Genomic DNA, 27,424 nt, shown 5'->3' with positions numbered 1-27,424 from the left:
AGAGCAGAAGAGAGGGATAATAAATCAGCTGTGATGGAATGATGGAGCAGACTTAATTGGCCGAATAGCCTAATTTTGCTCCTATGTCTCATGGCCCAACTCAGCAGGTCGGGTTCCAACTGTAGAGAGGAGTCCTGATGAAGGGTCTCGGCCCAAATCAGCAACTGTTTATTGCCCCTGCATGGATGCTGACTGACCTGCTGAGTTCCTCCAGCATTTTGTGTATATTCAACTGTCTTCTGAGCCAGTTATAGTAATAGAACACTACAACACAGAAACTGGCCATTCAGCCCATCTGGTCTGTGCCAGAATATTATTCTGCCTAATCCATTTGACCTGCACGGGGACCATAATCCCTCTGTACCCCTCCCATCCATATGCTTATCCAAATTTCTCTCCATTGTTGAAATTGAACCCACATCCACCATTTCCACTGACAGGTCGTTCCACACTCTCACCACCCACTGAGTGAGGAAGTTCCCCCTCATTTTCCCCTTAAACATTTCATCTTTTACCCTTAACCCATAACCTCTAGTTCTAGACTCGCTCAACCTCAGTGGAAAAAGCATTTCCCCGATCTATACCCCTCATAATTTGTATACCTCTATCAAATCTCACTATTCAACCAAGTCAAGTCCTAACCTATTCAGCCTTTCCCTTTAACTCTGATCCTCAAGTTCTGGCAACATCCTTGCAAACTTTCTCTGCACTCTTTCAGTCTTTCCTGTAGATAGGTGACCAACATTCGAAATTAGAAAATTGTGTGCAGTTCACATTGGGTGCCAAAGAGAAGACGCTTAGTAGTATTTCATCCTCTGAATTTCAGGGTCAGAATCCGAGAAATGTCTTCCCCTTTCCTTTCCAATACTGATGAAGGGTGTTGGCCCAAATTGTCAACTGTTTATTCTTTTCCATAGAAGATGCCTGACCTGCTGTGTCCTCCAGCATTTTGTGTGTGTTGCTCTTAAAATCTGACCCATGGAAAGGCCGGGCTTTCACTGATTTCTGGAATTTATTTTTAAAGCTGTTATTATGATTTGCAACTAAATTTGATGTGATGTTTATGGCAGGGATTCTGATCATGAAAGTTGCTGGTCAATAACATTGCTTTCGAGCTGCAGACTGTTGCTGATCTATCATTGTCTGCCTGTAGGTACCATCGGCTACAACCAGCGGAATCGGATTGACACTCTCATGTACCTGCTCGCCTATCCTCAGAAACCCATGGTGAAGACCAAATCCATCGAACTGATAGATTTTGAGAAGTTACCCGCTGGGCAAAATGCTACAGTTGCAGTGATGAGCTACAGTGGTTATGACATTGAAGATGCCCTTGTGTTAAATAAGGCTTCTTTGGACAGAGGTAACACGCACTTGAATTATCTTTCAATTTTAACAAGTTATTCTGGCAAAGATATATAGTTTGCAGGAACAATTTGTCAAGCACCTCCATTCCATCCACCAAAGTGAGATTTCCCATTGACCAACCATTTTAATTCTTAACCCCATGCCTGTTCCGATATATGTCGGTCCATGGCCTCCTCTTTTGCCATGATGAAGCCACACTCAGGGTGGCGGAGCAACACCTAGTATTCCGTCTAGGTAGCCTCCAACCTTATGGCATGAACATTGATTTCTCCTTCCGGTAAATTTTTTCCCTCCCCATCTCTCTCCTTCTATTCCCCACTCTGGCCTCTTACCTCTTCTCATCTGAAAATCATCTCCCACTGGTGCCCCTCCTCCTTCCCTTTTTCTCATGGTCCACTCTCCTTTCTTATCAGATTCCTTCTTCTCCAGACCTTTGCCTTTTCCTCCCATCACCTCCCAGCTGTTTACTTCATCCCCCACCTGGCTTCACCTATCACCTTCTAGCTTGTCCTCCTCCTGCTCCACTCCCCTTCTTATTCTGGCATCTTCCCTCTTCCATTCCATCCTGGTGAAGGGTCTCGGCCCAAAACGTCGACTATACTCATCTCAGTAGATGCTGCATTTTGTTTGTGTTACTCTGGATTTTCGGCATCTGCAAAACCTCATGCATTAAAGATTGATAGAATTGCTTGGCCTAGATAAACAGTTCATTTGAACCTTTGTGACCTACAGGATGTTGCCGAGCACTCTTGAGTTGTGACACTGTCACTATGACCCTCCGTTGGTCGGGGTTAACTGGGATGTTGCATCCTAACTATCTACGTGTCAGTCAATACACAAGCCAGAGAGTAAGCTGTTGCCTGTGTAGCAGGCTCCCTCGCTCCATGCAGTTGATACTCCAAAGAAATGGCAGAGACCAATACAGTTGGACATCTACCATGTTGCAGGAGTTGTCCATCAGTGTTGAACTCAAAATCAGACTGCCTAGGGACTCCAGGTCATGGTGATCCCATGTTTTCAGGAGTTAGAAGTGAGCTGATCCCAGTACAATAGTAAATTCCTTTACAAGGCTTGAGGGGTAAGTTCCCAGAGCCCAGGAAGGAGCATTTTAAAGATAAGATAGGCTCATAGAGTCAAAGAGCACTACAGCATACAAACAGGCTCGTCAGTCCATCCAGTCCATGCCAAACTGTTATTCTTCCTAGCCCCATTGATCTGCACCCAGACCAGAGCCCTCCATACCCTTCCCATCCATGTACCTACTCCTCATAATTTTGTATATCTCTATCAAATCTCTCTTCAAAGATAAAGATTAAAGATTAGCTTTATTTGTCACACGTACATGGACACATACAGTGAAATGTGTCATTTGCGTCAACAAGCAATACAGTGAGAAGATGTGCTGAGGACAGTCTGCAAGTGTCACCATACATCCAGTGCCAACGGAGCAGGCCTTCAAATTACTGGCCCTAATCATATTTTTATGGAATGTGGGATGAAACTGGAGTACTTGGAGGAAACACACAGAGTCATGGGGGAGAACAAATTCATTACAAACAGCAGCTGGAATTGAACCGGGGTCGCTGACATTGTAAAACATTACGCTAGCCACTAAGCTGTTGTGCCGCCCCCGTCTCAGATTGATGTGCCTCAGAGGGTTAGGGTGCTCATTTGCAGGGGGGTGATCAGTGAATTCATGGGGACGGAGAAAACCAATGGTTCAGATGTAAAGGAGGCTTCACTTTACATTCAGCAATATCATGACATGTCCTCAACTTTACTTTGCTGAGTGGCCAAGTAGTCAGGTCAATACAGCCCACTCCTCACTCACCACGTTTTGATTAACATCACCAGAATAACACCTACAAAATGCTCCTTAGCCACTCTCCATGGCTACTCATTAGCCCCTGAGGAAGCGAGCCATCCAGGAAGGACCTCATCATTGCACACCATCCCCCTGAAAACATCACCATTCCTGGGTCTCCACGTTCCTCAGCACTGTGAGTCTGCTTTCCTCAAACACGCAGAGCGATTCTATCAGGTACTCGTCATCACAAACCATCCCACTGGAAACATTGCCATTCCTGTGCCTCCACGTTCCTCAGCACTGTGGGACTGTCTCTGCCAAGCAAGCAGAACGGTTTGAGCTGATGGCGCCACTTTCTCAAGGGCAATGAAAGATGGATAATCAGGACTTCCAGTTTTACCCAGAACCAGAAAAGAAATGTGCTCCCTGGGCCTTGCCTCATGCTCCTGCATCTCTTTCTTAGGTTCTTCTTACTATTGGTGAGTTTCTCTACCCTCACCCTACTCTACTCTATGGAAAGCAAACAATGACAGGACCATGACCGTATGGCTTTTCCTTTAATACAGTGTCTGAGATTTTGTAGATGCTGGAAATCCAGGGTAGCACAAACAGAAAATACTGGAAGAACACAGCAAGTCAGGCAGCATCTTTGGAGAGGAACAGAGAGTTGAAGTTTTGGGTCGAGACCTTTCATCAAGACTAGAAATGAACAGGGAAGAAGCCAAAGTAAGAAGGTGGGGGGAAGAGAAGTGAGTGCAAACTGGCAAGTGATAATGAGAGCAGGTGAGGGTGGAGTGAGTGGGTGGAAGACAGAAGGTGATGGTGGAAAAGGTAAAGGTTGAAGAAGAAGAATCTGATCAGAGTGCAGAATTACTGGAGTAATGCTCCCCTCCTCAATAAGGTGCTGCCTATTTTTACCAGATTTATTGACTGTAACCCAGAGACTGACCATGTAAAAAACACCCCTTTCCTGATCAGAACTACACTGGTATAATAGAGCCAAGTGTGTCTGAAAATGGCCACTGCGGTTGCTTCTCGCTATTCTACCTGCTGCCTTTCTCATCTTGGCAGCAAAGTAGAACTGGGCAAAGGTTATAATCCTTGTCTGTTTGGTCAACATCCTTTGGAACTATCTTGTTAATTGCAGTAACACTGTGCCAAGGGTGGTGGTAGAAGCAAATACATTGGGGGCATTTAAGAAAGTTTTAGATGATAGAAAATTAGAGGCTGTGTAAGAAGGAAGGGTTAGATTGAGAAGAACATAAGAAATAGGAGCAGGAGTAGCCGTCTGGCCCGTCAAGCCTGCTCCACAGTTCAATAGGATCATAACTGATCTGGCCATGGACTCATCTCCACCTACCTGCCTTTTCCCCATAACCCTCAATTCCCCTACTATGCAAAAATCTATCCAACCTTGTCTTAAATATATTTACTGAGGTAGCCTCCACTGCTTCATTGGGCAGAGAATTCCACAGATTCACCACTGTCTGGGAAAAGTAGTCCTCTTCATCTCCATCCTAAATTTGCTCCCCCAAATCTTGAGACTATGTCCCCTAGTTCTAGTAATCTTAAATTAAGTTAAAAGATCGGCACGACATTGTGGTCCAAAGGGCCTGTACTGTGCTGTTATGTTCTATGTAGCTTGTATTTCTGTGGTTGACACCATGGAACGTGTTTATCCTTGTGTCGACCCACACTGGCGCTGCCCACCCTGCCTCTCTCTGCCATCCCTGCATATCACTGTTTTTAGAACTTGCAGTCCCCACTGACAAGGGTGTGGTAGAGGCAGGTACATTAGGGGCATATAAGAAAATCTTAAATAGGCACATAGATGATAAAAAATGGAGTGCTGTGTGGGAAGGAAGGGTTAAATTGACCTTAGATTAGGTTAAAAGTTCAGCACAACATTGTGGGCTGAAGGGCCTATGCTGTGCTGTAATGTTCTTTATATGTTCGTCAGTAATGGTCAGTACAATTATCCTTTCTCTTTTCTCCAAGGCTTTGGAAGATGCCTCGTGTATAAAAATGCAAAGTGTACCCTTAAACGTTACACCAATCAAACTTTCGACAAAGTCATGGGTCCAATGCTTGACGCGGCCACACGAAAACCCATTTGGCGGCATGAAATTTTAGATGCTGACGGTATTTGTTCACCAGGTGAGAGTTTGGGAATGCACTGGAGTAGATTGGAGAGTGAGCAACATGAGACATTTTATTAAAATACATTTTTGGAAATAGTTTCCTTTCAGTGACTGTTTGGAGTGCCATAGAAACAGGCCCTTCGACCTAACTGCTCCATGCTGACTGCAACATCCTTCCTGCTAGTACCAGTTGGCTGTATTCAGCCTCTAATCCTCCAACCCCTTCCCTTCCTCGTACCTATCCAAATATTGTACCCACCTCGCCACTTCCTCTGACAGTTCATTCCAGGTACTCTTTTCCTTCTGTGAAAAGAAGTTACCTCTGAGATCTCTTTTAAATCGTCCCCTTCTGCCTGTGCTCTCTTGTTTTGGATCCAGCTTTTAGTCACCTACTTGTACCATACTAAGCTCATTTAAGCAATGAGTTTTTCCAGTATTCGGCAGAAACAGGGCATTTGTCCCAACTGCTGTGTGTCAGTGTTTATGCACTACATGAGCTTCCATATCCCCCTTCCCTCTCTTCCTTTTACCCTCATGTTTAATCAGCCCCTTCCTAAATCTACCTCTGCTATCCAACTTGACCGCATCAATGGGCCAAATAGCCTAATTCTGCTCCTATGTCTTGTGGTTTATCTCGTTCTGGGAGAAAAGCCACGTTTTCTAGGAAAGGAGATCCTCCTTACTTCCAAATGGATTCCTGTCCAATTTTAGATCATACTCAAGGTTGTGCACTGCATAACTCTGAGCTCAAAAGATCAGTTGTGGATATTAGAGGGGAAATACTCAGCTGAATGAACATGGCTGATGTCTGATTATACGAGAAAGCTAGTCATTCCTATGTGAATATTGACCGGACTATATTATCCGCAACAGCTAGCGGTTAGCACGATGCTGTTAAAGCTCGGGGCGTCGGAGTTCAGAGCTCAGTCCCAGTGTTCTCTGTACATCCTCCCCGTGGAATTCCTGAGCTTTCTCCAGTTGCTCCGGTTTTCTCCTGCAGTCCAAAGGCATTCCGGGTAGGGCATTTGATTATTGTAACTTTCCCCGTGATTAGGTTAGGGTTAATTTAGGGTTGTTGGGCGCCGCTGGGCTAGGAAGACCTATCCCTCGCTCTGTCTCTAAATAAATCAATCTTGTGGTGACTCTGACTATATTACAATGAAATAGGCAATCTGTCCTCTGAAATAGGTTACTGCAGATTGGAAATTGTCCAAGTATGTCACAGGTCTCATCTCATCATTCTGGTTGTCTAGGGGAGAAAGTGGAAAACAGACAAGTGTTGGTGAACAAGTCGATGCCGACAGTTACACAGACGCCGCTAGAGGGAACGGCACAATCCCAGCAGCCGCAGTTCCGTGACGTCCCAATCACGTACGTTAAAGCTCTTAATTCTGGGAATTTATTCAGAAGGAACAGCACAGAAATGGGGCTGTTTTTACTAAAATAATTTAGTATGCTTGATATTAAATTGCCACGGGCGCAAGTGGGTAGCGTAGCAGTTAGTGCGATGCTAGTAATGCTTGGGTGTCAGAGTTCAAAGTTTAATTTCAGCGTCCTTTTTCCCGTGTGCACGTGTCGGTTCCGCCGTGCTTAGCAGCTACACCACGCATGAAGGTCAGGAGCTGGATTCATTCGCTGCGTGAAGGGGAGCCTGCTGCATGGGTAGCATTTTGTTCTCGATATCATACCACCTTGGCTTGCGCATCCACACATGGACAGCTAGGACACAATGTCCATGGCCACCCCGACCAACAAAAGCCGGACTGGTCCTGAGGGCTTACAGTTGTGTCCATCATATCACGAGTTTTGCCTACCTGCAGTGCTGGGTCAAAGGGGATGTGTATTGTGACCTGGGGTGGCATTCTTTGGCCTCCCACCCTCACTGTGGGAGTAGGTCAGGTATGGTAATAATTAAATGTCTTTAGGCTAGATTTGGGTTGAGTGTTTATATCCAGGCAGATCACCAGTCTGATATCATCACACAGAGGGTTATTCAGTAGAGAAAAAGCTCTTCAGCCCAACTTATCCATGCTCTCTGTTGCCCAGTGAGCTATTCCCATCTGCCCACGTTTTGCCCATAAGCCTCTAAACCTCTCCTTTCCATGGACTTACCAAGATAGCTTTTAAACACCGCTAATGTGCCTGCCTCAACCACTCTTTCTGGCAGCTTATTCCAAATACGCACCATCCTTTGTGAGAAGAAGCTGCCCGATGTAACCCTTATACACATGCCACCTTCTTCGTAGTACACCCTGCTGGGGAAAAGTCTGAGTGTTTTCACCCTGTGTATGCCTCTGTCAGGCTTTCCCTCTCAATCACCTTCGTTACAGGGACGAAAGTCCTAGTCTACACAACCTCTCCTCGTGACTCAGGACCCAAGTCCTGGCAGCAACCTGGTACATCATCTCTGCACTCTTTCTAGTTGAATAATCTTTTCTGTAGCAGAGCAACCAAAACTGTACACAGTACTCCACGTGCAGCCTCACCAATGTCTTGACAACTACAGCATAACTTCCCAGCTCCTGTACTCAGTGCTCTGACTGATGAAGGCCAGTAAGTCAAGCACCTCTTTCACCACTCTATCTACCTGTTGCACTACTCTCAGCGAACTCTGCACCTGCACTCCTAGGTCATTTGGTTCTGTGACACTCCGCTACAATTTTCTGTATTAGTCCTTGCCTGGTTTGGTCTCCCAAATCATAATATCTCACACTTATCTGGACTAAAAGCCAGTTGCCAGTCCTTGGCCCACATACACAGCTGATCACAATTCCCTGTAATTTTTTTAATCTACAACTCCACAACTATGAAGTAGCATTGTGGTTAGCACCACACCATTACAGTTTGTAGTGTCGACGTTTACTTCCAGCGTCCTCTGTAAGGAGTCCGTATGCCCTCCTCATGATCGTGTGGGTCTTGTTCTGGTTCTTTGGTTTCCTCCCACAGTCCAAAGATGTACCACTTAGTCTTGTAAATCTTCCTGTGATTACTCTATGGTTAAATCAAAATCAAAGTCAAATTCAAACTTAGAGTAAAATTTATGATCAGAGTACATACGTGTCACTACATATAACCCTGAGATTCTTTTTCTGCAGGCATACTTAGCAAATCTATAGAACAGTAACTGTAAACAGGATCAATGAACAACAAACTGCAAATGCAGATATCAACAAATAGCAATAAATAATGAGCATGAAATAACAAGATAAAAGGGTCCTTAAATGAGTGTAGTTATCCCTTTTTGTTCAACAGCCTGATGATTGAGGGGTAGTAACTGTTCTTCATCAGGGTCTCGGCCCAAAGTGTCAACTGTACTCTTTTGCATAGATGCTGCCTGGCCTGCAGAGTTCCTCCAGCATTTTGTGTGTGTTGCTTGGATTTCCATCATCTGCAGATTTTCTCTTGTTTGTTCCTGGACCATCACTCTCTGTTTCCTACCGCTGAACCAGTTATGAATCCAATCTGCTATCTCCCCCAGATACTAACCTTCCAGACTAGCCTGCCAAGAGGAACCTTTTTTTTAAAGGCCTTGCTGAAGTCCATAAAGTCAACATTCACTTTCTTCCCTCACAAGACCATAAGATATAGGAGCAGAATTAGGACATTTGGCCCATCGAGTCTGCTCCGCTATATCAAGATGCTGACCAATCAAGAATCCATCAATGTACATATTGGCCTCCACAGCTGCCTGTGGAAACAAATCCACAGATTCACCACTCTCTGGCTAAGGAAATTGCTCTTTACCTCCCTTCTAAAAGGACGCCCCTCTATTCTGAGGCTGTACCCTCTGGTCTTAGATTCTCCCACCATAGGAAACATCCTGTCCACATACACTCTATCAAGACATTTCACCATTCGATAGGTTTCAATGAGGTCACCCCTCATTCTTCTGAATTCCAGTGAATACAGGCCTACAGCCATCAAATGCTCTTCATATGACAAGCCATTCAATCCTGAAATCATTTTGTGAGCCTCCTCTGATACCCTCTCCAATTTCAACACATCCTCTCTAAGGTAAGAGCACAGAACTGCTCACAATACCCCCAAGTGAGGCCTCACTGCTGCTTTCTAAAGTCTCAAAAATTACATCCTTGCTTTTATATTCTAGTCCTCTTGAAATGAATGTTAACATCACATTTGCCTTCCTCACCACAGACTCAACCTTTAAATTAACCTTCATGGAATCCTGCACAAGAACTCCCAAATCCCCTAGCACCTCAGATGTTTTTTTTTTCTCTCCATTTAAAAAATAATCAACTCTTTCATTTCTCCTACTAATGTGCATGACCGTACACTTTCCAACACTATATTCCATCTGCCACTTCTTTGCCCTTTCTCCTAATTTGTCTAAGTCCTTCAGTAGCCTCAATTTTTCCTCAAAATTACCTGTCCCTCCACCTATCTTCATATTGTCTGCAAACTTTGCAACAAGGCCATTAATTCCATCATCCAAATCATTGACATATGAGGTAAGAAGAACCGGTCCCTTGGAACACCACTAGTCACTTGCAGCCAACCAGAAAAGTCTCCCTTTATTCCCGCTCTTTACTTCTTGCCAATCAGCCACTGCTTTATGCTAGAATCTTTACTGTGATATCATGGGCTCATAACTTTTTCAGTAGCCTCATGTATGGCACCTTGTCAAAGGCTTTCTGAAAATCCAAATACACAAGATCAACAGATACTGCTTTGTCTGTCCAGCTTGTTATTTCTTCAAAGAATTCCAACAGATTTGTCAGGCAATATTTTCCCTTGAGGAAATCATGCTGACTCAGGCCTATTTTATCATGTGCCTTCAAGTACCCCAAAACCACATCATTAAAAATCGACTCCAACGTTTCCCCAACCACTGAGGTCAGACTAACTGGCCTATAGAGTCTCTTTCCCTTCTTGAAGAGTGGAGACATTTGCAGTTTTCCAGTATTCCTGAACCATTCCAGAATCTAGTGATTTTTGAAAGATCATTACTAATGCCTTCACAATCTGTTCAGCCACCTCTTTCAGAACCCTAGGGTGTGCACCATCCGGTCCAGGTGACTTATCTAACTTCAGAACTTTCAGTTTCCTGAGAACCTTCTCTCTAGTAATGGTAACTTCACACACTTCATGACCCCCGACACCTGGAGCTTTCACCATACTGCTAGTGTCTTCCACAGTGAAGATCGATACAAAATACTTGCTCTGTTCATCAGCCATTTCTTTTTCCCCCATTACTACCTCTCTAGCATCATTTTCCAACAGTCCAATATCCACTGTTAGATATCATCTACACTTTGTGTCTGAAGAAACTTATGGTATCCTCTGTAATATTATTGGCTAGCTTTCAGATCCATCTTTGCCTACTTAATGACTTTTTAAATTGCCTTCTGTTGGTATTTAGAAGTTTCCCAATCCTCTAATTTCTCACTAATTTTTACTCTATTATATGCCCTCTCTTTGGCTTTTATATTGACTTTGACTTTCCTTGTTTACCACGGTTGTGTCATCTTGCCTTTAGAGCACTTATTCCTCTTTGGGATGTATGTATCCATGCCTTCCAAATTGCTTCCAGAAATGCCAGCCGTTGCTGCTCTGCCTTCACCCCTGCCAGTGTTCTTTTCTGGCTAACTCCTCTACTATTCCTCTGGAATTTCCTTTACTCCACTGTAATACTGATACGTCTGAATTTAGCTTCGCCTTTTCAAATTTCAGGGTGAATTCAATCATATTATGATCACTTTCCCCGAAGGGTTCTTTTACCTTAAGCTCTCTAATGTACAGGTATGCGTCGCTTAACGTCCAAGATACGTTCTGTGAAACCGGACCTTATGTGATTTGGACGTTGTGCGAACACCATATTAAATACTTAGCAAACCTATATGGAGTACTGTAGTGTGCCTGTATTGACTAAATAGCCAAGAACTTGCACTAAAACTATATACTGTACACTATAATACATCATAATTTTTTATTTCATTTTAAACTTTTTAATTTTTTTCACTTTTTAAACTTTTACGTAAACACTTTTTTAGCCTATATCACACACAGTTTATCGATATCATAGTCTGGTCCTGCTTTTTCTTTAAGATTTTGAACAAACTCCGTGCCTTAGCAGTGATTGTCAACGTGCTGAGAGGGATTGTCTTTTGTGTTGGGTCCTCAATCCATGTCATCAGCAATTTCTCCATATCCGATATAGATCCTTCTCGCATTTTCGTGAGCCTTGTAGTTTCCAGCGAAGCCGATCCTTTAACAGCTTCCAGAATTTTTTCTTTGTTTTTCAGGATCGTTGTGATTGTCGAGTGCGACAAACCTAAATCCCGAGCAATAGCACTCACTGGTTTTCCACCTTCATATTGTTTAACAACCTTTTGTTTCACTTCCAAATCAATACTTTTCCTTTGCCTCGTGCTGCTGCTATCACTAGGAGTGGTTTTGCTGCGTTTGGAAGCCATGATGCACTCGGTAATATTTTCGAAAGAAAATTAAACAGAGAGATAACGCTACTACACTCAAGAGACGCGTGATACACGAGATTGGTTACGTCCGCTACGTCACGTTCTCCGATCAGGACTACGGACGTATATGCGATCGGGCGTTGTCCGAATGGATGTTAAGAACATAAGAAATAGGAGCAGGAGTAGGCCATCCGGCCCATTGAGCCTGCCCCACCATTCAATAAGATCATGGCTGATCTGTCCGTAAACTCAGCACCATCTACCTGCCTTTTCCCCATAACCCTTAATTCCCAAGTGGCGCATACCTGTATTCTGGTTCGTTGCACACAGCCAATCTAGAATAGCTGATCCCTTAGTGGACTCAACCATGATCTGCTTTAAAAAGCCATCTCATAGGCATTCTAGAAATTCGTCCTATTGCAATCCCGCACCAACCTGAATTTCCCAATCTACCTGCATATTGAAATCCACCATGACTATTGTAACATTGCCCTTTTGGTATGCATTTTCTATCTCCTGTTATAACTTGTAGACCACATCCTTGCTACTGTTTTGGGGGATCTGTATATAACTCCCATCAGGGTCTTTTTACCCTTGCGGTTCCTTAGCTCTATCCACAACGATTCAACACCTTTCGATCCCATGTCACCTCTTTCTAATGATTTAATTTCATTTTTTACCAACAGAGCCACACCACCTTCTCTGCCTTCCTGCCTGTCCTTTTGATACAATGAATATCCTTGGGCATTAAGCTCCCAGCTATAATCTTCTTTCAGCCACGATTCAGTGATGCCTACAACCTCATACATACCAACCTTTAACTGTGCTACGTTCATCAACCTTATTCTGTATACTGCGCGCATTCAAATAGAGGACCTTTAGTCCTGCATTCACCCTTTTTAATTTTATCCACCTTTTACATTGCAACTCATCCTGTTGACTGCAATTTTGCCCTATCATCAGCCTCTGCTTGCTAGGAGTCTCGCTACACATTGCCTGTTTGTAAACCTTATCCTCAGAATTATCATTCTGGTTCCCATCCCACTGCCTAATTAATTCAAACCCTCTCAAACAACTCTAGCCAATCGGCCCGTAAGGATATTGGCCAGAGGCTTGGTGTGCACCATGATTCCTACTGTAGATGAAGCTTCAGTTCAGTTAATAAAAGCCCTTCGAGTTATTGTAAAATCCCTTCTGGAGCACTTGTGTCCTTTAGGAAGAGGAACCGGTTCCACTTATTGTTCTGGCTTGCATGTGACCCCAAGATAGTTGAGCCTTACTAGCAAGCAACTGAATGCTTACAGTCCACCACCACATACCTGCAGTGGTTCAGGGAAGTGGTTAATGAGAATGTGTGGAGAGTGATAAATGTGATTAAAGTAGGAATGGTGTATTGCTTGTTGATGGTTGGCACAGATAGAGTAGATGTGGAGACGATGTTTCCTAATAGTAGGAGAGTCTCGGACCAGAGGGCACAGATAGAGTAGGTGTGGAGACAATGTTTCCTAATAGTGGGGGAGTCTAGGACCAGAGGGCATAGATAGAGTAGATGTGGAGATGATGTTTCCTAATAGTGGGGGAGTCTCGGACCAGAGGGCACAAATAGAGTGGATGTGGAGATGATGGTGGGGATGTCTGTAGGACCAGAGGGCACCGATAGGGTGTGTGTGGAGAGGATGTTTCGTATAGTGGTGGAATCTAAGACCAGAGGGCACAGACTCAGAATAGAGGGACGTCCATTTAGAACAAAGATGAGGAGAAATTTCTTTAGTCAGAGGTGAAGATTCTGTGGAATTCGTTGCCGCAGGCAGCTGTTACAGGGAGAAAGCAGGAGAATGGGGTTGAGAGGGTTAATTAAATCAGCCATGATGGAATAGCAGAGCAGACTCGATGGGCTGAATGGTCTAATTCTTCTCCTCTGTCTTATGGTCTCATGGCTTGGACTCAGATGCCTAAAGGGCAAGTTTCCTGCAGTATTTCTCTGAGTACCTTCACAAGGACAGTCAGGGATGGACTGCAAATACCAATATCCACCACCTTTGAATAAATTAAAAGATTGAAAAACCACAAGAACCTGACAAACAGCTGGGATGATTCAGACCTTTAAACTCAATCAGTAACATCGTGGATCATGTGTAAAGTGAATTTACTCATCGGCTTTTGTCCATCATGCCCTGATCCACTTCCTCAACATCCAACGTGCAGAGTTCCCTCAGTGTGGGTCACCCGTACACCCCTGGAGAAGGCTGGAGTTCAGGAGAGAGCTTGTCACCTGCCATACACCATGTAAACTCATTATCAACAGTTAGCACTGTAATCATATTTAAAATCAGACTGCAGCGTACATTTTTTTCTTCCAGAGGTTCTGATCTGATGTTCTTTAGTTGGATTTGGATTTGCATCTGCAGCCTGGTGTAAAAAGTTCAGATTAATCATGAGATTGTTGTTCCCCCATCTGGTGTAAATCAGCAAATCTGACACACTCAAGCTCAGCGTGCAGAGCTGCTACCTCACCTCTCAGTGATCCAGCGTCATTCCCCGCCTCTGTGTGATTTATACATCCTCCCTGTGGCCTCATGGATTTCCCCCCAAGTGCTCCCCTTTCTTCCCACATCCCAATGCACTTGGTGGTTAAAAGGCTGCTGTAAGTTTTCCCTCGTGTGTGGGTAAGTGATAGAATCTAGAGGGAGTTGAGGAAAATAAAAAGAGATTGGTGGCAGGGTGGAGATACATCTCGACCAAAGGAGGTGTAAGGCGCTCTTTCCCTCCGCTAGCCTGCAAGTCACCCATGGGCAAGGTGTAGCACCTGCTTAGCCTCCCACCAAGGTCACGTGAAGGCAAGGGAGCAGGTGGCGGATGGTCGTATGTGCAGCTGGTGCATATCACAAGCCCCGGTTATGCGACCACTGATGCCTGGCAGGCAATCTCTGAAGAATATTGGTAATGGCTGTGGTCACCTGTCTTGTAAAGACACCACCCAGATGAAGGCAGTGGTAAACCACTTCTGCAGAAAAAATTGCGAAGAACAATCATGGTCACGGATAAGACTGTGATTGCCCACGTCAATAAGACATGGCACATGATGCTGGTGAGTGTGTATGAATATCTGATGGTTGGTTGGGATGTGTGAACCAAAGGACTCGCTCCATTCTGTTTAACTCTATCCTGTAGTGTTAAGATTGAAGATTGTTTATTGTCATTCTTCAGTACATGGGTGTAAGGAGAACAAATTGATTGTTAATCCAGGTCCAATGCAGCATAAAATAACACAGTGAATATAAAGTAGACATATAAAGCAATCCTCTAAAACCCAATGAGCAAGTAGTTATATACATGGACAGATTGTGTGTACGTAAAGTGACGCAAGATGATGTGTATGCAGTGGTGGTGGGGGGTTAATGGATGCAGGTGATGACTTGGGTAAGTGACTGGTTTTTGAGTCTTGTCCTGATGTGCATTTCTATCATATGTTATGGGTTTAGAGCTAATTCCAGGAGCAAGAAGATTCATTCACTTAATACCTTAAATAATGCACAAGAAAAGGCATAAAGAGTTTATGTTCGTAGACCATTCAAAACTGTGATGGCGGGCGGGGGTGGGGGAGGAAGAATGACATCGTGAACTTGAACAAAATAGGAAAATATGATAGTTTATCTAAACATCCACCTTTGAAGGTGGCAGGACATAGCAAAGCTACATGATTTCAGAGTTCAGAAATACAGGGCAGTTGTTCTGAGCCACACCTAGAACGTTACATGCAGTTCTGGTGACAGTACTTTGGGAAATGTGACGGTCTTAGTGGAGATTTATTGGAATGGTTCTGGAAATGAGGGGTTTCAACAAAACGTTAGACTGAGGAAACTGGTGTTCTGAAGCAAAAGACTGAGACCTGTTGGGAGAGAATTCCAGAGATTTGCAGCATTCTGGAGGAAGTGTTGCTCCTCATCTGTCTCACCCCTTATTCTGAAACTGTAACCTCATTTGGGATAATACTGGAATCCACTTGGAAGCAGTTGAGTTTGGACCAACTGAGCTTGTTTTGCTGGAGTTCAAAAAATGAGTGGGGATTTGATCGAAGCATCTAGGATTTGAATAATAATATTAATGCAGGTTCAAAATGTTTTACGTAAATTATAAAGATAAATTAATATAGTCATAAAACTACGAGACAAAATTAAAAATCATAAAGATAAACATTATAAAATGTAATTGAATATACCAAATTATAGAAATGTAATCAACATAATCAGGCATTAGGCAATCCTATAAGTAGGCCAAATTTTAAAAGTAGGTTTTTAGAAATGTTTTGAAGTACTAGCTTGGCATATCTCAGTGGGTAGAGTATTCTAGATTTTTGGTGCATAAAAGCAAAAGGCCACATCGTCAGTTCTTATATGCTTGCCTCTAGATACACAAAGCAAACCAGTATTTGCAGATCTAAAATTACGATGTAAGGAGATAGATATTCCAAACTATACAGAGGAGCTAGATTACTCAGAGCCGTATGTACACTGAAGGGTATTTAAAAGTTGTTCCTAAAGGACACAGGTAGCCAGTGTAATGATGTCAAAACCGGTGAAATGTGCTCAAATTTTCTTTTTCTGGTTAAGATTCTTGCTGCTGCATTTTGAACAAGCTGCAGCCAATCTGTATCTATCTTAGGCAATCCTGAGAAGAGTGCGTTACAGTGGTCTAATCGGCAAAAGCATGAATCAATTTTTCTACAACATAAGAAATCAATCTCTTCCAATGTTCCTTAAGTTAAAGAATACAGTCTTAATAATATGGTTAATACGTGATTTGAAATTTAGCTCAATAATAACATGCAAATTCTTTACCTCTGGCTTGATTTGTAAGGCCAGATGATCAAGTTTATTGCTAAGATTCACACTTTTTTTTATTGCTACCAATAACCATAAATTCTGAAATCTTGACACAGGTTAGATACAGAGAGGATATTTCCCTTGCAGGTGGATCTAAAGGCAGGGGTTGCTTTAAAAGTTCAAGTGCATTGTCATTCAACGTGTACATGTGTCAGGGAGGGGTAGCACCTCTGGTGGGGGAACATGTCGCGTCCTTTTTTTGGGTGGTTAGTCCGCCTTTGGTCCCCACCTGGCACTCAGCTCTCACCTGTGGCTCCTCGTAGCTGTTTGCATGCGACAGCGGCCACACCCCGGACCACAGCTTCGACAAGCCGGCTAAACCAGGTGAGGGTAGCCGACGGGTCTCAAACCCTCGGTGAGATAGGGAGTTGTCTATCCCAGCATGTGAAGACAGACTGTGGCGGATTGAGTGGATGAGACCAATGGAAGGTCCAACGGTCAAGAAGGCGGTCTCTGCAAGCGTCGTGGAACGTGTAGAGCAGGACAATACACAGAAGACATCCTGGTCATCCACTGTGCCTAGTCCCATCTCCAGCCGTCTAGACTCTGTCTTGCCACTGGATCCAGATGGGAATTGGGAAGAGAGAGCGAGGCTGACACTGCACAACTCTCCCTCACTTAAATCCAAATCACGCACTAGTCTCGACACCATCATAATGGTGTTGAGGTCCTCATCGACGTCAACGATGGACGAACAACAACAACATGTATACCACCAAAAGAAACAATGTTTCTCTGGACCAAGGTGCACAACACATAAAGTAATATTACTACAAATAAATTAACAAATAATAAGGTGCATTTATGACACAAGTTAAACGATAAACAGTATAATCCTGCTGGCATTTCATATGTGATGAGACCTGGGTGATGGCAGGGAGTTCAGTAGTCTGTCTGGGGGAAGAAACTGTTCCCATCCTAATAGTTCTTGTGCTAATGCAATGGTATCTCCTGCTTGATGGTAGGAGGGTTAAAGAAGTAGTTGGACAATGGAAGGGATCACTGACAATGCAGAGGGCCCTGCATACACAGCACTGCTGATAAATATCTCTAATGGATGAAAGAGAGACCTCAATCATCCTCTCAGCAGTTTTCACAGTTCTAGTGTCTTGTGGTCAGATGGCTTGCAATTCCCGTACCAGCTGGTCTGAACACTTGATGGTGCTCCTGTAAAAATTGGTTGGAATGGGGTGTGGGGAGCCTTGCTCGCTTCAATCCCCTCAGGAAGTGGAGGCACGGCTGTGCTTTCTAGACGAAAGAGGTGATGTTGAGGGTTGAAAGTTAAGAGTTGTCCAATTTAGGGAGAGATGAGGTGGAAGTATTTATGAGGGTCATGGTTCTTCCTCAAAAGAAGGTGGAAACAACTCTTTGAATGTTTAGCTAGATCAATTTTGACAAGTAAATGGTTGAAAGGTTACAGCAGGCAAGACAGAGTGGGGATCTCATTACATAGTGAAGCAGCCTTGAGCGGCCAATGGCCTATTGCTAAATTGGTTTTAGGTATTCCTCAGGTTACCAGCAGTACCAGGCTGCCTGCTCCTGAGATCACCAGTGCCTTTGGACTGTCTAATCCTGAGGTTATGCCGATGGTCTAGGGCTGCCTAAACCTGGATTTCTGACTGTGTTCTGCTCAGATTACCAATGTGACATACTGTGAGATTCCTAATGGATAGGTACATAGAGAAGTTGGGCTTCAAGGGATAAGTGCGCAGCACAGGAAATTGGGACTAGCTGGCTGATCACCGTGGTTAGCTGAAGGACCTGTATTCATGTTGTGTTTCTCCAGGACTCTAATATTGTTGTCACTTACGTTGACAGTTACAAAGGAGCAACAGACTCGTATATTGAGAAGGTGATGATTTCTTCAAACTCCGAAGATGCATTCTTAATTAAAATTCTCTTGAGGCAAACGAGGCGACCTGAGATTGGTGACAAATTCAGCAGTCGACACGGACAAAAAGGTAAACTGGAATACAGTGCCTTGTAAAAGCATTCAGTCCCCAACCGTTTGTTCACATAAATGAGTATTACAACCAGGGATTTCGATCAATTTAACTGAGAATTTTTATTTGTGAATCACTCATTCCTTTTTTCACAGTAAAGCCCAAAACACAGGGAAAATTGTAAAGCATGGAAAACTAAAAATTCAAAAACTGAAATGTCAGCAATTCAGAAGTACTCATCCTCCCCTTTGCTCAGGATTTAGATGAACCACCTCTCACAGCTATTACAGCCAGTATTTTTTTTGAATGTCTCTTTTAGTTTTGCACAATATGATGGAGCAAGACTTGCCCATTCCTTCTTGCAAAATTGCTCAAGCTGTGCCAGGTTAGTTGGGGAGTAGCAGTGGACAGCAATGTTGAGGTCTTGCCAGAGATATTCGATTGGGTTAAGGTCAGGACTCTGACTGGGCCACTCAAAGACATTAATTTTCTTCATTTGAAGCCACCCATGGTTGCTCTGGCAGTGTGCTTTGGGTCGTTGTCCTGCTGAAAGACAATCTTCCTCCCCAGTTTAAGCTTTATGGTAGATGCTAGCAGGTTTTTATCCAGTATCTCTCTGTATTTAGCAGCATTCATCTTCCCATCAATCCTGACCAGATTTCCAATCCCTGCTGCTGAAAAGCATCCCATAGCATGATGCTACCTCCACCATACTTTACTGTAGGGATGATGTTACCTGCTGATGTGCAGTATTAGATTTATGCTACACGCACTGCTTAGAATTGAGGCCAAAAAGTTCCACTTTAGTCTCATCCGAGCACAAGGCCTTCTTCCACATCTTTACAGAATCTTCCAAGTGATGCTTTACGAAGTCTTTACAGGCAAGGATATGACTTTTTTTGGGCCAGGGCTTCTTCCTTGTCACTTCTCCATAAATACCCCTTTTGTGCAAGGCCTTCGCATTATTTGTGCAAGACCTTCGAGACTGTGGAGCCATGAACGTCATCTCCAATTGCAATCACTGACTTCTGCAGCTCATGCAGAGTGACTGTTGGCTCACAGTAGCCTATCTTACAAGTACCATCTCCTCCAGCAAAAGTTTAGAAGGATGGCCTGTTCTAGGCAGTGTGACTGTGGTTTCATTTTTTTAACTTTTTCTCAAAGGGCTGCACTGAGCTCCAAGGTATGTTCAGTGTCTTTGAGATGGTCTTCCCCAGATTTGTGCTTCTCTGTTATAATTTTCCTGACTTGTCTTGAGTGCTTTTTGTCTTCATTTTGGTTTGGTCTGTTGAAAATCTACCATACTGTTGGACCTTACAGAGATAAGGAGTATTTATTCTTATGAATTCATTGAGATCAGGTGATCCTCCAATTTTCTATACCAGCAAATTGGGTAGGTTGGTAAGGTGATATATATTGCACCCGAGGAAAGTTAGCATGGTAATTACAAAAGGGGTGAATACTACTTCAGCCTCACAATTTTGATTTTTAATTTTTAGTAACAGGTTTTCTAAGTTTTCTTTTGATTTGACATGATGCACAACATTTTGTGGATTAGCTCAAAAAGCTATACTTCAATATCTCTTCAGTTTAAAAAAATGAGATAATAAAACGTAAAAATTGTTGTGAGGGCTGAATACAGTATGTCCACTTTCTGATTTTGCATCTTGTAACTTGGTAAATTGCAAACAAGAGAAATTCTGCCCGTGCTGAAAATCGAAGTAATATACACACCATGCTGACTCTTCATCAGACTTGAAGAAGGGTCTTGCCCCAAAACATTCCTGCTGAGTTCCTCCAGCGTTTTGTGTGTATAATTTGCTAAGCTGGTTTGTATTGTCACATGTACCGAGGTAGAGCGACAAGCTTGTCAGGGAACTGTTCATACAGATCGTTGCATTGAAAGGAGACAACAGAATCCAGAATGAAGTGTTACAGTTTCAGAGAAAGTACAGTGCAGATAAATAATAAGATGCTGTAGCCGTGACATGATAGTTTGTGACATCAAGGGTTCATCTAATCGTACTCGGCAACCATTCAATAGTCTTATACTGCAAAAGGGAATCTGTCCTTGAGCATGATGGTACGTGCCTTCAGGCTTTTAATATCTTCAAGTTAAAGCAAGCACCATCTCCCTGGTGTTGCACTCATCTCTGGAGTATCCGGACAGTGAAAGTACCTATGTGAGACTATCATTTATTGATTACAACCCCACCTTCAATATTATAATTCCATGCATACTCATCACCAAACTCTGGATTGTAGAAGTCAGTACCCCCCTCTGCAACTGGATCCTTGACTTCCTGATCAATAGACTGCAATCGTTAAAAGACAGGAACCCCTCCACCACGATTATACTAAACATTGGGACTGCACAAGCTGTGTCTTTAGCTCACTACTCTCTTCCCTCCCTGCACATTCATGATTGACTAGATTCTGCTCTAACTCCACCTTCAAGCTGTCTACTCAAGATTTTTTTGGTGTTGGTTTGGGATTTATCAACTTTGATGGGATGTTAAGGGGTGCAGAGCAAAGCTGGATGATTGAAGTTAAGACAAGGTCAATCTGATTGAAGAAACGATATCTCACGGCTGAATGGCCTTCTCCTGCCCCATTGGAAAGGGAGAATGAAATACACTCAGTGACCACTTTAATATGTGCCTCCTGTACCTAATAAAGTGTCTGCTGAGTGTATGTTCCTGGTTTTCTGCTGCTGTAGCCCGTCCACTTCAGGGTTCGTGTTGTGCATTCAGAGATGCTCTTCAGCATACTACTGTTGTAACGCATGGTTATTTGAGTTACTGTCGCCTTCCTGTCAGCTTGAACCAGTCTGGCCATTTTCCTCTGACCTCTCTCATATAACATGGCTTTTCCACCCACAGAATAGCCACTCACTGGATGTTTTTTTTTTGTTTTTCACACCAGTCTCTAAACTCTAGAGACTGTTGTGCATGAAAACCCCAGGAAATTGGGAGTTTCTGAGATACTCAAACCATCCCATCTGACACCAACAATCAGTTCACAGCCAAAGTCACTTAGATCATATTTCTTCCCCATTCTGTTGTTTGGTACGAACAACAACTGAAAATCTTGACCATATCTACATACTTTTATGAATTGAGTTGCTGCCACCTTACTGGCTACATTAACGAGTGGGTGTACTGGTGTACCTAATAAAGTGCACAATATCCACTGTTACTGTAAAACCTGGGGGTAGTTTACAACCTGGTCTGCCACCACTTTAGTTTCCAAAGTTACTACACTGAATGCTTTTCCAAATCCAGTCACCATGTCCAAATCATACCATTAATAGGCAGTTTAGTGTGGTTTTGCCCACCTCTGAGGTGAGAGAAGGATGCAGTTTGGTTACTGTGGCTCACCAGGTGCTCACCCTGCTTTTGAACATAGCTCATTTATCAATTAAAAACTGCCAGCAATGACATGGACAAACAACCCATATGCAAAAGATAACACTCCATACAAATACAAAAAGAAGAAAAAACTAAATAATAATCATAATAAATACATAAACAATAAATATCGAGAATAAAGGTGAAGAGTCCTTCAAATTGAATCCATAGATTGTGGAATCAATTCAGTGTTGGAATGAGTGAAGTTATCCCCTCTGGTTCCACAGCCTGATGGTTGAGCAGTAATGAGTGTTCCTGAACCTGGTGGTTTGGGTCCTGTACCACCTCCTCGATGACAGAAAAGTAAGCATGGCCTGGATAGCAGTAATGAGTGTTCCTGAACCTGGTGGTTTGGGTCCTGTACCTCCTTCTCGATGGCAGAAAAGAAAGCGTGGCCTGGATAGCAGTGGTGCTCTATGATGAATTCTGCTTTTCTGCAACAGCCCTCTATGTAGATGTGCTCAGTGGTGGGGAGAGCTCTGCCATGATTGTCTGGGCTGTATCCATGACTTTTTGTAGGATTTTCTGTTCAATGGCATTGGTGTTTCTATACCAGTCAATATACTCTCCACAACATATCTATAGAAGTTTGTCAGAGTTTTAGATGACATGTTGGATCTTCACAAACTTCCAAAGAAGTAGTGGCGCTGCCTTTGTTACTTCATAATGGCACTTGCCTGCTGGGCACAGGACAGATCCTCCAAAATGGTAACATCGAGGAATTGCTGACCCCTCCACCTCTGATCCCCGGTGAGCACTGGATCATGAACCTCCAGTTTCCTGCACCTGGAGTCAATAATCAGCTCCTTGGTCTTGCTGACATTGAGTGAGAGGTTGTTGTTGTGGCACCACTCAACCAGATTTTCAATCTCCCTCCGATTGGCTGATACGTCACCACCTTTGATGCAGCCAATGACAGTACTGTCATCAGCAAACTTAAATATGGCATTGGAGCTGGGCTTAGCCTCACAGTCATTAATATAAAGCTAGTAGAACAGGGGATTAAGCACACAGCCCCCTTCTGTGTAAAGAAACCCACCTCTGACATACCCACTCTACTCTCCTACAATCTCCTTAAAGTTATGCCCCCTGTATTAGCCATTTTAGCCCTGGGACATAGTCTCTGGCTGTCCACTCAATATTGAAACAAGTTATCTCGAAATGTTTTATTCTGGATAGATCACTCAGTTTAAAATCGAACTTTTGAAATTAATACGTGTGCACTTTGGAGTATAAACCAATTGGAAGGGTTCACTCATTGTAGTCGTTTTATAAAGTGCAGTCTCTTGAATATTTGTTCATTCTGCTTAAGCCACGAAATGTGAAAGGCAAGAGAGCCTTGCAAAATGTCCCGCAGTGTATGTTTTCAGATACAAGACCTGAACCGGTAACCTTCTGACCTCCTAATTAAGTATGCAAAACAGTGGCATTACCATTTTATGGCCCATAATTGCCTCCCGCAAACAAATTCAGGAGTGAAGCAGTAAATGCAAACTGTTATTGCAAAGGGGCCCTTAACCCGTTTTCCCATTTGCAGCATCTCAAGACTGTACTAATTGTTTAATAATAGCAGCTCCCGGGAGTATTTTTAATCTTTCTAATGTATTAATTAGCATTCACTCTCTTTAACGAATGGTGTTGCATGTAGTGGCGAAATACAACTGGTCTTGAACAAAATTCTCCACGAGAAGCAAAGTGGTTTAAAGTGAACTCTGAGTTTAAACTACACTGCGATTCAAATGATAAACCTGGCCTCAGCCAGTTCTCAGCTTCTCTGTGTGTGAGTGTGGTAAGGTTTGAGCAAATTGTACCTACAATTCTCTGAATTATATGCCCTCTTCTTATTGCTACCATTGGACAGGAGGAACCTGAAGACAGATTCTCAAAATTTCAGGAAAAGCTTCGTCCCCTCCACTATCAGATTTCTGAATGGACGATGAACCCACGTACATTACCTCACTAATTTTTCCCTCTCTTTTTGCATTACTTATTTAATTTAATTTTATATGTATAGAAATATACTTATTGTAATTTATAGTTTTTATTATTGCAATGTACTGCTGCCACAAAACAACAAACTTCACAACATATGGCAGTGATATTAAACCTGATTCTGATTCAGAAAGCTGTGATCTGTTTTTGCAGTTTTACTGGGTTTTAATGCAGGCCATGTGTACAGTCCACAAAGGCAATATATAAATGTGCAATTAAATGTGAAGAAAATGTTAGTAAAAGGCCTTGGATATGGTTAGCCCTGTCAGCACTTTCACTGGATGACAATTGGTTAATTATTTACTCTAGTCCACCAGTCTCTTCATTTAATGAAACCCACAGCTGTGTTGGATCTGTGGGACCCATTGTTATGCAGCTCACCAAAGGCTATGAGCTGCCTCTGACGGAGTACCCCTGCTTCTTTCTCTTCTCCGGCCTTTTTGTGTCAATTTCATGCATCTTTTATCATTCCCTTTCACACAAAACAAACAACACACTGTCCCTCTGTGGCCCAGGCAGTCTGCACTTTCCACACTCGCCTGCTCATTCTCCGTTTTGATTATTAAATCATATCACAAGTCTGGCTGAGGCTTTCCCCAAAAGATGATTATTCACCTGTCGCAGCAAAACTCAAAGTTTGCAAACTGTAGTCCTTTAAGCAGCCCCCAGTCCTGTGCATAAGGACTTGCATGCATGTTAGGGTTAGGGTTATTTAAAGTAGAGTTAGAAAGTTCTTGATTAGTCAGGGCATCAAAAGTTACAGGGAGAAGGCAGGAGAATGAGATTGAGAGGGTTAATAAATCACCCATGATGGAATGGGCCAAATGGCCTAATTCTGCTCCTGTATCTTATGGTCTTAAGAGAGAGGATATTTCCTACACTAGGGGAGTTTAGGGCCAGAGGGCACAGCCTCAGAATAGAAGGATGTCCCTTTAGGACAGAGATGAGGAGAAATTTCTTTAGCCAGAGGGAAGTGAATCTGTGGAATTCATTGTCACAGGCTGTTGTGGAGGATATGTCATTGGGTATACTTAAGGTGGAGCTTGATAAGTTCTTGATTAGTAAGGATGTCAAAGATTACGGGGAGAAGGCAGGTGAATGGGACTGACAGGAATAATAAATCAGCCATGATGGAATGGTGGAGCAGACTCAATGGGCTAAATGGCCAAATTGTACTCTTTATGTCTTATGGTATGAGGTTAGTGGGGCATTGTGCCTTCCTGCCACACTGCAGGCATGACCTGTGATTGAACCATTACACCCTTCCCTTGCCGGTAACCTGACTGAGGATTCCCCCTGTGCCCTTGCTGGCTTCGAGCTGCACAGCAGTCTGCTAAAGATTGTGTTTCCTTAGATGTTGCGAAGTTGTGAAATCTTCATTCTGGAAGCTTCTGTTCTGTATTTCTCAGGCTGGTTCTCAGGATTTGCCACTTATGGCCAAACTGACACTGACTGGTCCACCTGATGCTCCCGACGCTGTCAGTTTGTTCATTGGCAGCTTGAGGTGTCCCCTGCTGTGATTACCAACTACAGATTCTGGTATTGGTTCATTATTCAGAATCAGAACCAGGTTTAATATCACTGATGTTCCTGACGCTGTCAGTTTGTTCATTGGCAGCTTGAGGTGTCACCTGAACTACAGATTCTGGTATTGGTTTATTATTCAGAATCAGAATCAGGTTTAATATCACTGACTTATGTCATGATATTTGTTGTTTTGCAGCAGCAGTACAGTGCAATACATAAAATATACTGTAAATTACAACAATATTTTAAAAATAATTAAATCGGTTATGCAAAAAGAGAGCAGAAATAGTGAGGTAGTGTTCATGAGTTGGTATATTGTCCATTCAGTTATTTGGTGGTGAAGGGAAGAAGCTGTTCCTAAAACATTGAGCCTTCTGGCTCCTGTACCATTTCCCTGGGGTAGCAATGAGATAGGGAGCCCAGGACAGATTCTGGTGTAAGCTTAAAAATAACCTGGATATCTTGCCAATTCTTCTCGATGCATCACAGAAACTAGCCTCCCTCCATGGGCTCCCCTCACTGCCTCTCTAAGCTGCCAACATAATCAAAAACCTCACCCACCTTGGACATTCTCTCTTCTCCCCCTCCCCCATCAGGTAGATGATACAAAAGTCTGAAATATGTACCACCAGACTCAAAGACACCGTCTACCCTGCAGTTAACAGACGCTTGAAGAACATGTTGTTCGATAAGATGGAGTCTTGGCCTCACAATCTACCTTGTTATGACCTTGCACTTTATCGTTCCTGCACCGCACGTTTTCAGTAACTTTTATACTGAATTGTTATTATTTTACTTTGTTCTACTTCAGTTCACTGTGTAATGATCTGATCTGTATGAACAGCATGGGAGACAAGCTTTTCAGTATATCTCAGTACACGTAGTCATAATCACATCAATGGTCCATCATTAAGGGCCCTCACCACCTAGACCCTCACTCCTTTGGCACACTAATCTGTGAGCAACTGACTCTACATTATGAAGCAAAAATATCCTAATGGCTGCTGTGGTTTATAAATATTTTGGTAAATATTGGTGACTTTTCAGAATTGTGATGCATGTTGAATTTGCAAGTAATTATACCATTACTAGAACAGTTTTCCAAACATCTCCCGCTCTCTAGGTGTCTGTGGCTTAATTGTACCTCAGGAAGACATGCCATTCTGTGACAGTGGAATCTGCCCTGATATCATCATGAACCCTCACGGTTACCCCTCGCGAATGACGGTGAGTCTCGACTGGTCTTTTTGGCACAGTGATTTACTGCAGACAGACACAGTCTTAGTGATCGAACTCAGGAGAATGGGGGGCCGGTGGGGAACAGAGTATTTCTGTGGCACTGCCTGGCAATGAGAACTTCAGGCAAATCTTACTTAAGAAACGTTTGCATTAAAAGAGCACAGAAAAAATAAACTAACGAGCATGTTGCTGGGACTTGAGTTATAAGGAAAGGTTGAATAGGTTAGGACTTTATTTCCAGGAGTGTGGAAGAATAGGGGTATTTTATAGAGGTATACAAAATTCTGAGGGGTATTGATAGGGTAAATGCAAGGAAATTGGGTGATATAGAACTAGAGGTCATAGAGTAAGGGTGAGAGGTGAAATATTTAAGGGGAACTTCACTCAGAGGGTGGTGAGAGGGTGGAATGAGCTGCCAGTGCAGGTGCTGGATGCGGATTCAATTGCAGTATTTAAGGGAAGTTAAGATCAGTACGTTGATGGGAGGGGTAGAGAGGGCTGTCGTCCAGGTTTGGCTTGATGAGACTAAGCACAACAGTACAGCATGGACTAGACCAGTTGAAGGGCCTGTTCTTTGTTGTAGTGCTCTACGACTCTGTGACCAAACCGATGAAGATCCACTAATTATAAAGATAGGTCTAGAACTGCTGAGATCTGGGGATATCCTCCAGCATGGG

The 27,424-nt window shown here is 43.2% G+C and overlaps 1 protein-coding gene across 2 annotated transcripts in view; it reads left to right on the top strand.

Annotated features, from left to right (window-relative positions):
* The window catches only part of polr3b (polymerase (RNA) III (DNA directed) polypeptide B), a 171,331-nt gene that overhangs the window by 117,498 nt on the left and 26,409 nt on the right, over positions 1-27,424 (top strand). For both annotated transcript variants that reach the window (XM_063057575.1, XM_063057576.1), the window contains 5 exons: positions 1,154-1,363; positions 5,174-5,332; positions 6,570-6,687; positions 18,455-18,597; positions 26,632-26,735. In XM_063057575.1, coding sequence (XP_062913645.1) covers positions 1,154-1,363; positions 5,174-5,332; positions 6,570-6,687; positions 18,455-18,597; positions 26,632-26,735 — 734 coding nt within the window. The remainder of the gene's footprint in view (positions 1-1,153; positions 1,364-5,173; positions 5,333-6,569; positions 6,688-18,454; positions 18,598-26,631; positions 26,736-27,424) is intronic.

The sequence above is a fragment of the Mobula hypostoma genome, chromosome 9 (genome assembly GCF_963921235.1).
Source record: "Mobula hypostoma chromosome 9, sMobHyp1.1, whole genome shotgun sequence".
Taxonomy (NCBI): Eukaryota; Metazoa; Chordata; class Chondrichthyes; order Myliobatiformes; family Myliobatidae; genus Mobula; species Mobula hypostoma.
This window is presented reverse-complemented; position numbering and strand designations above follow the sequence as displayed.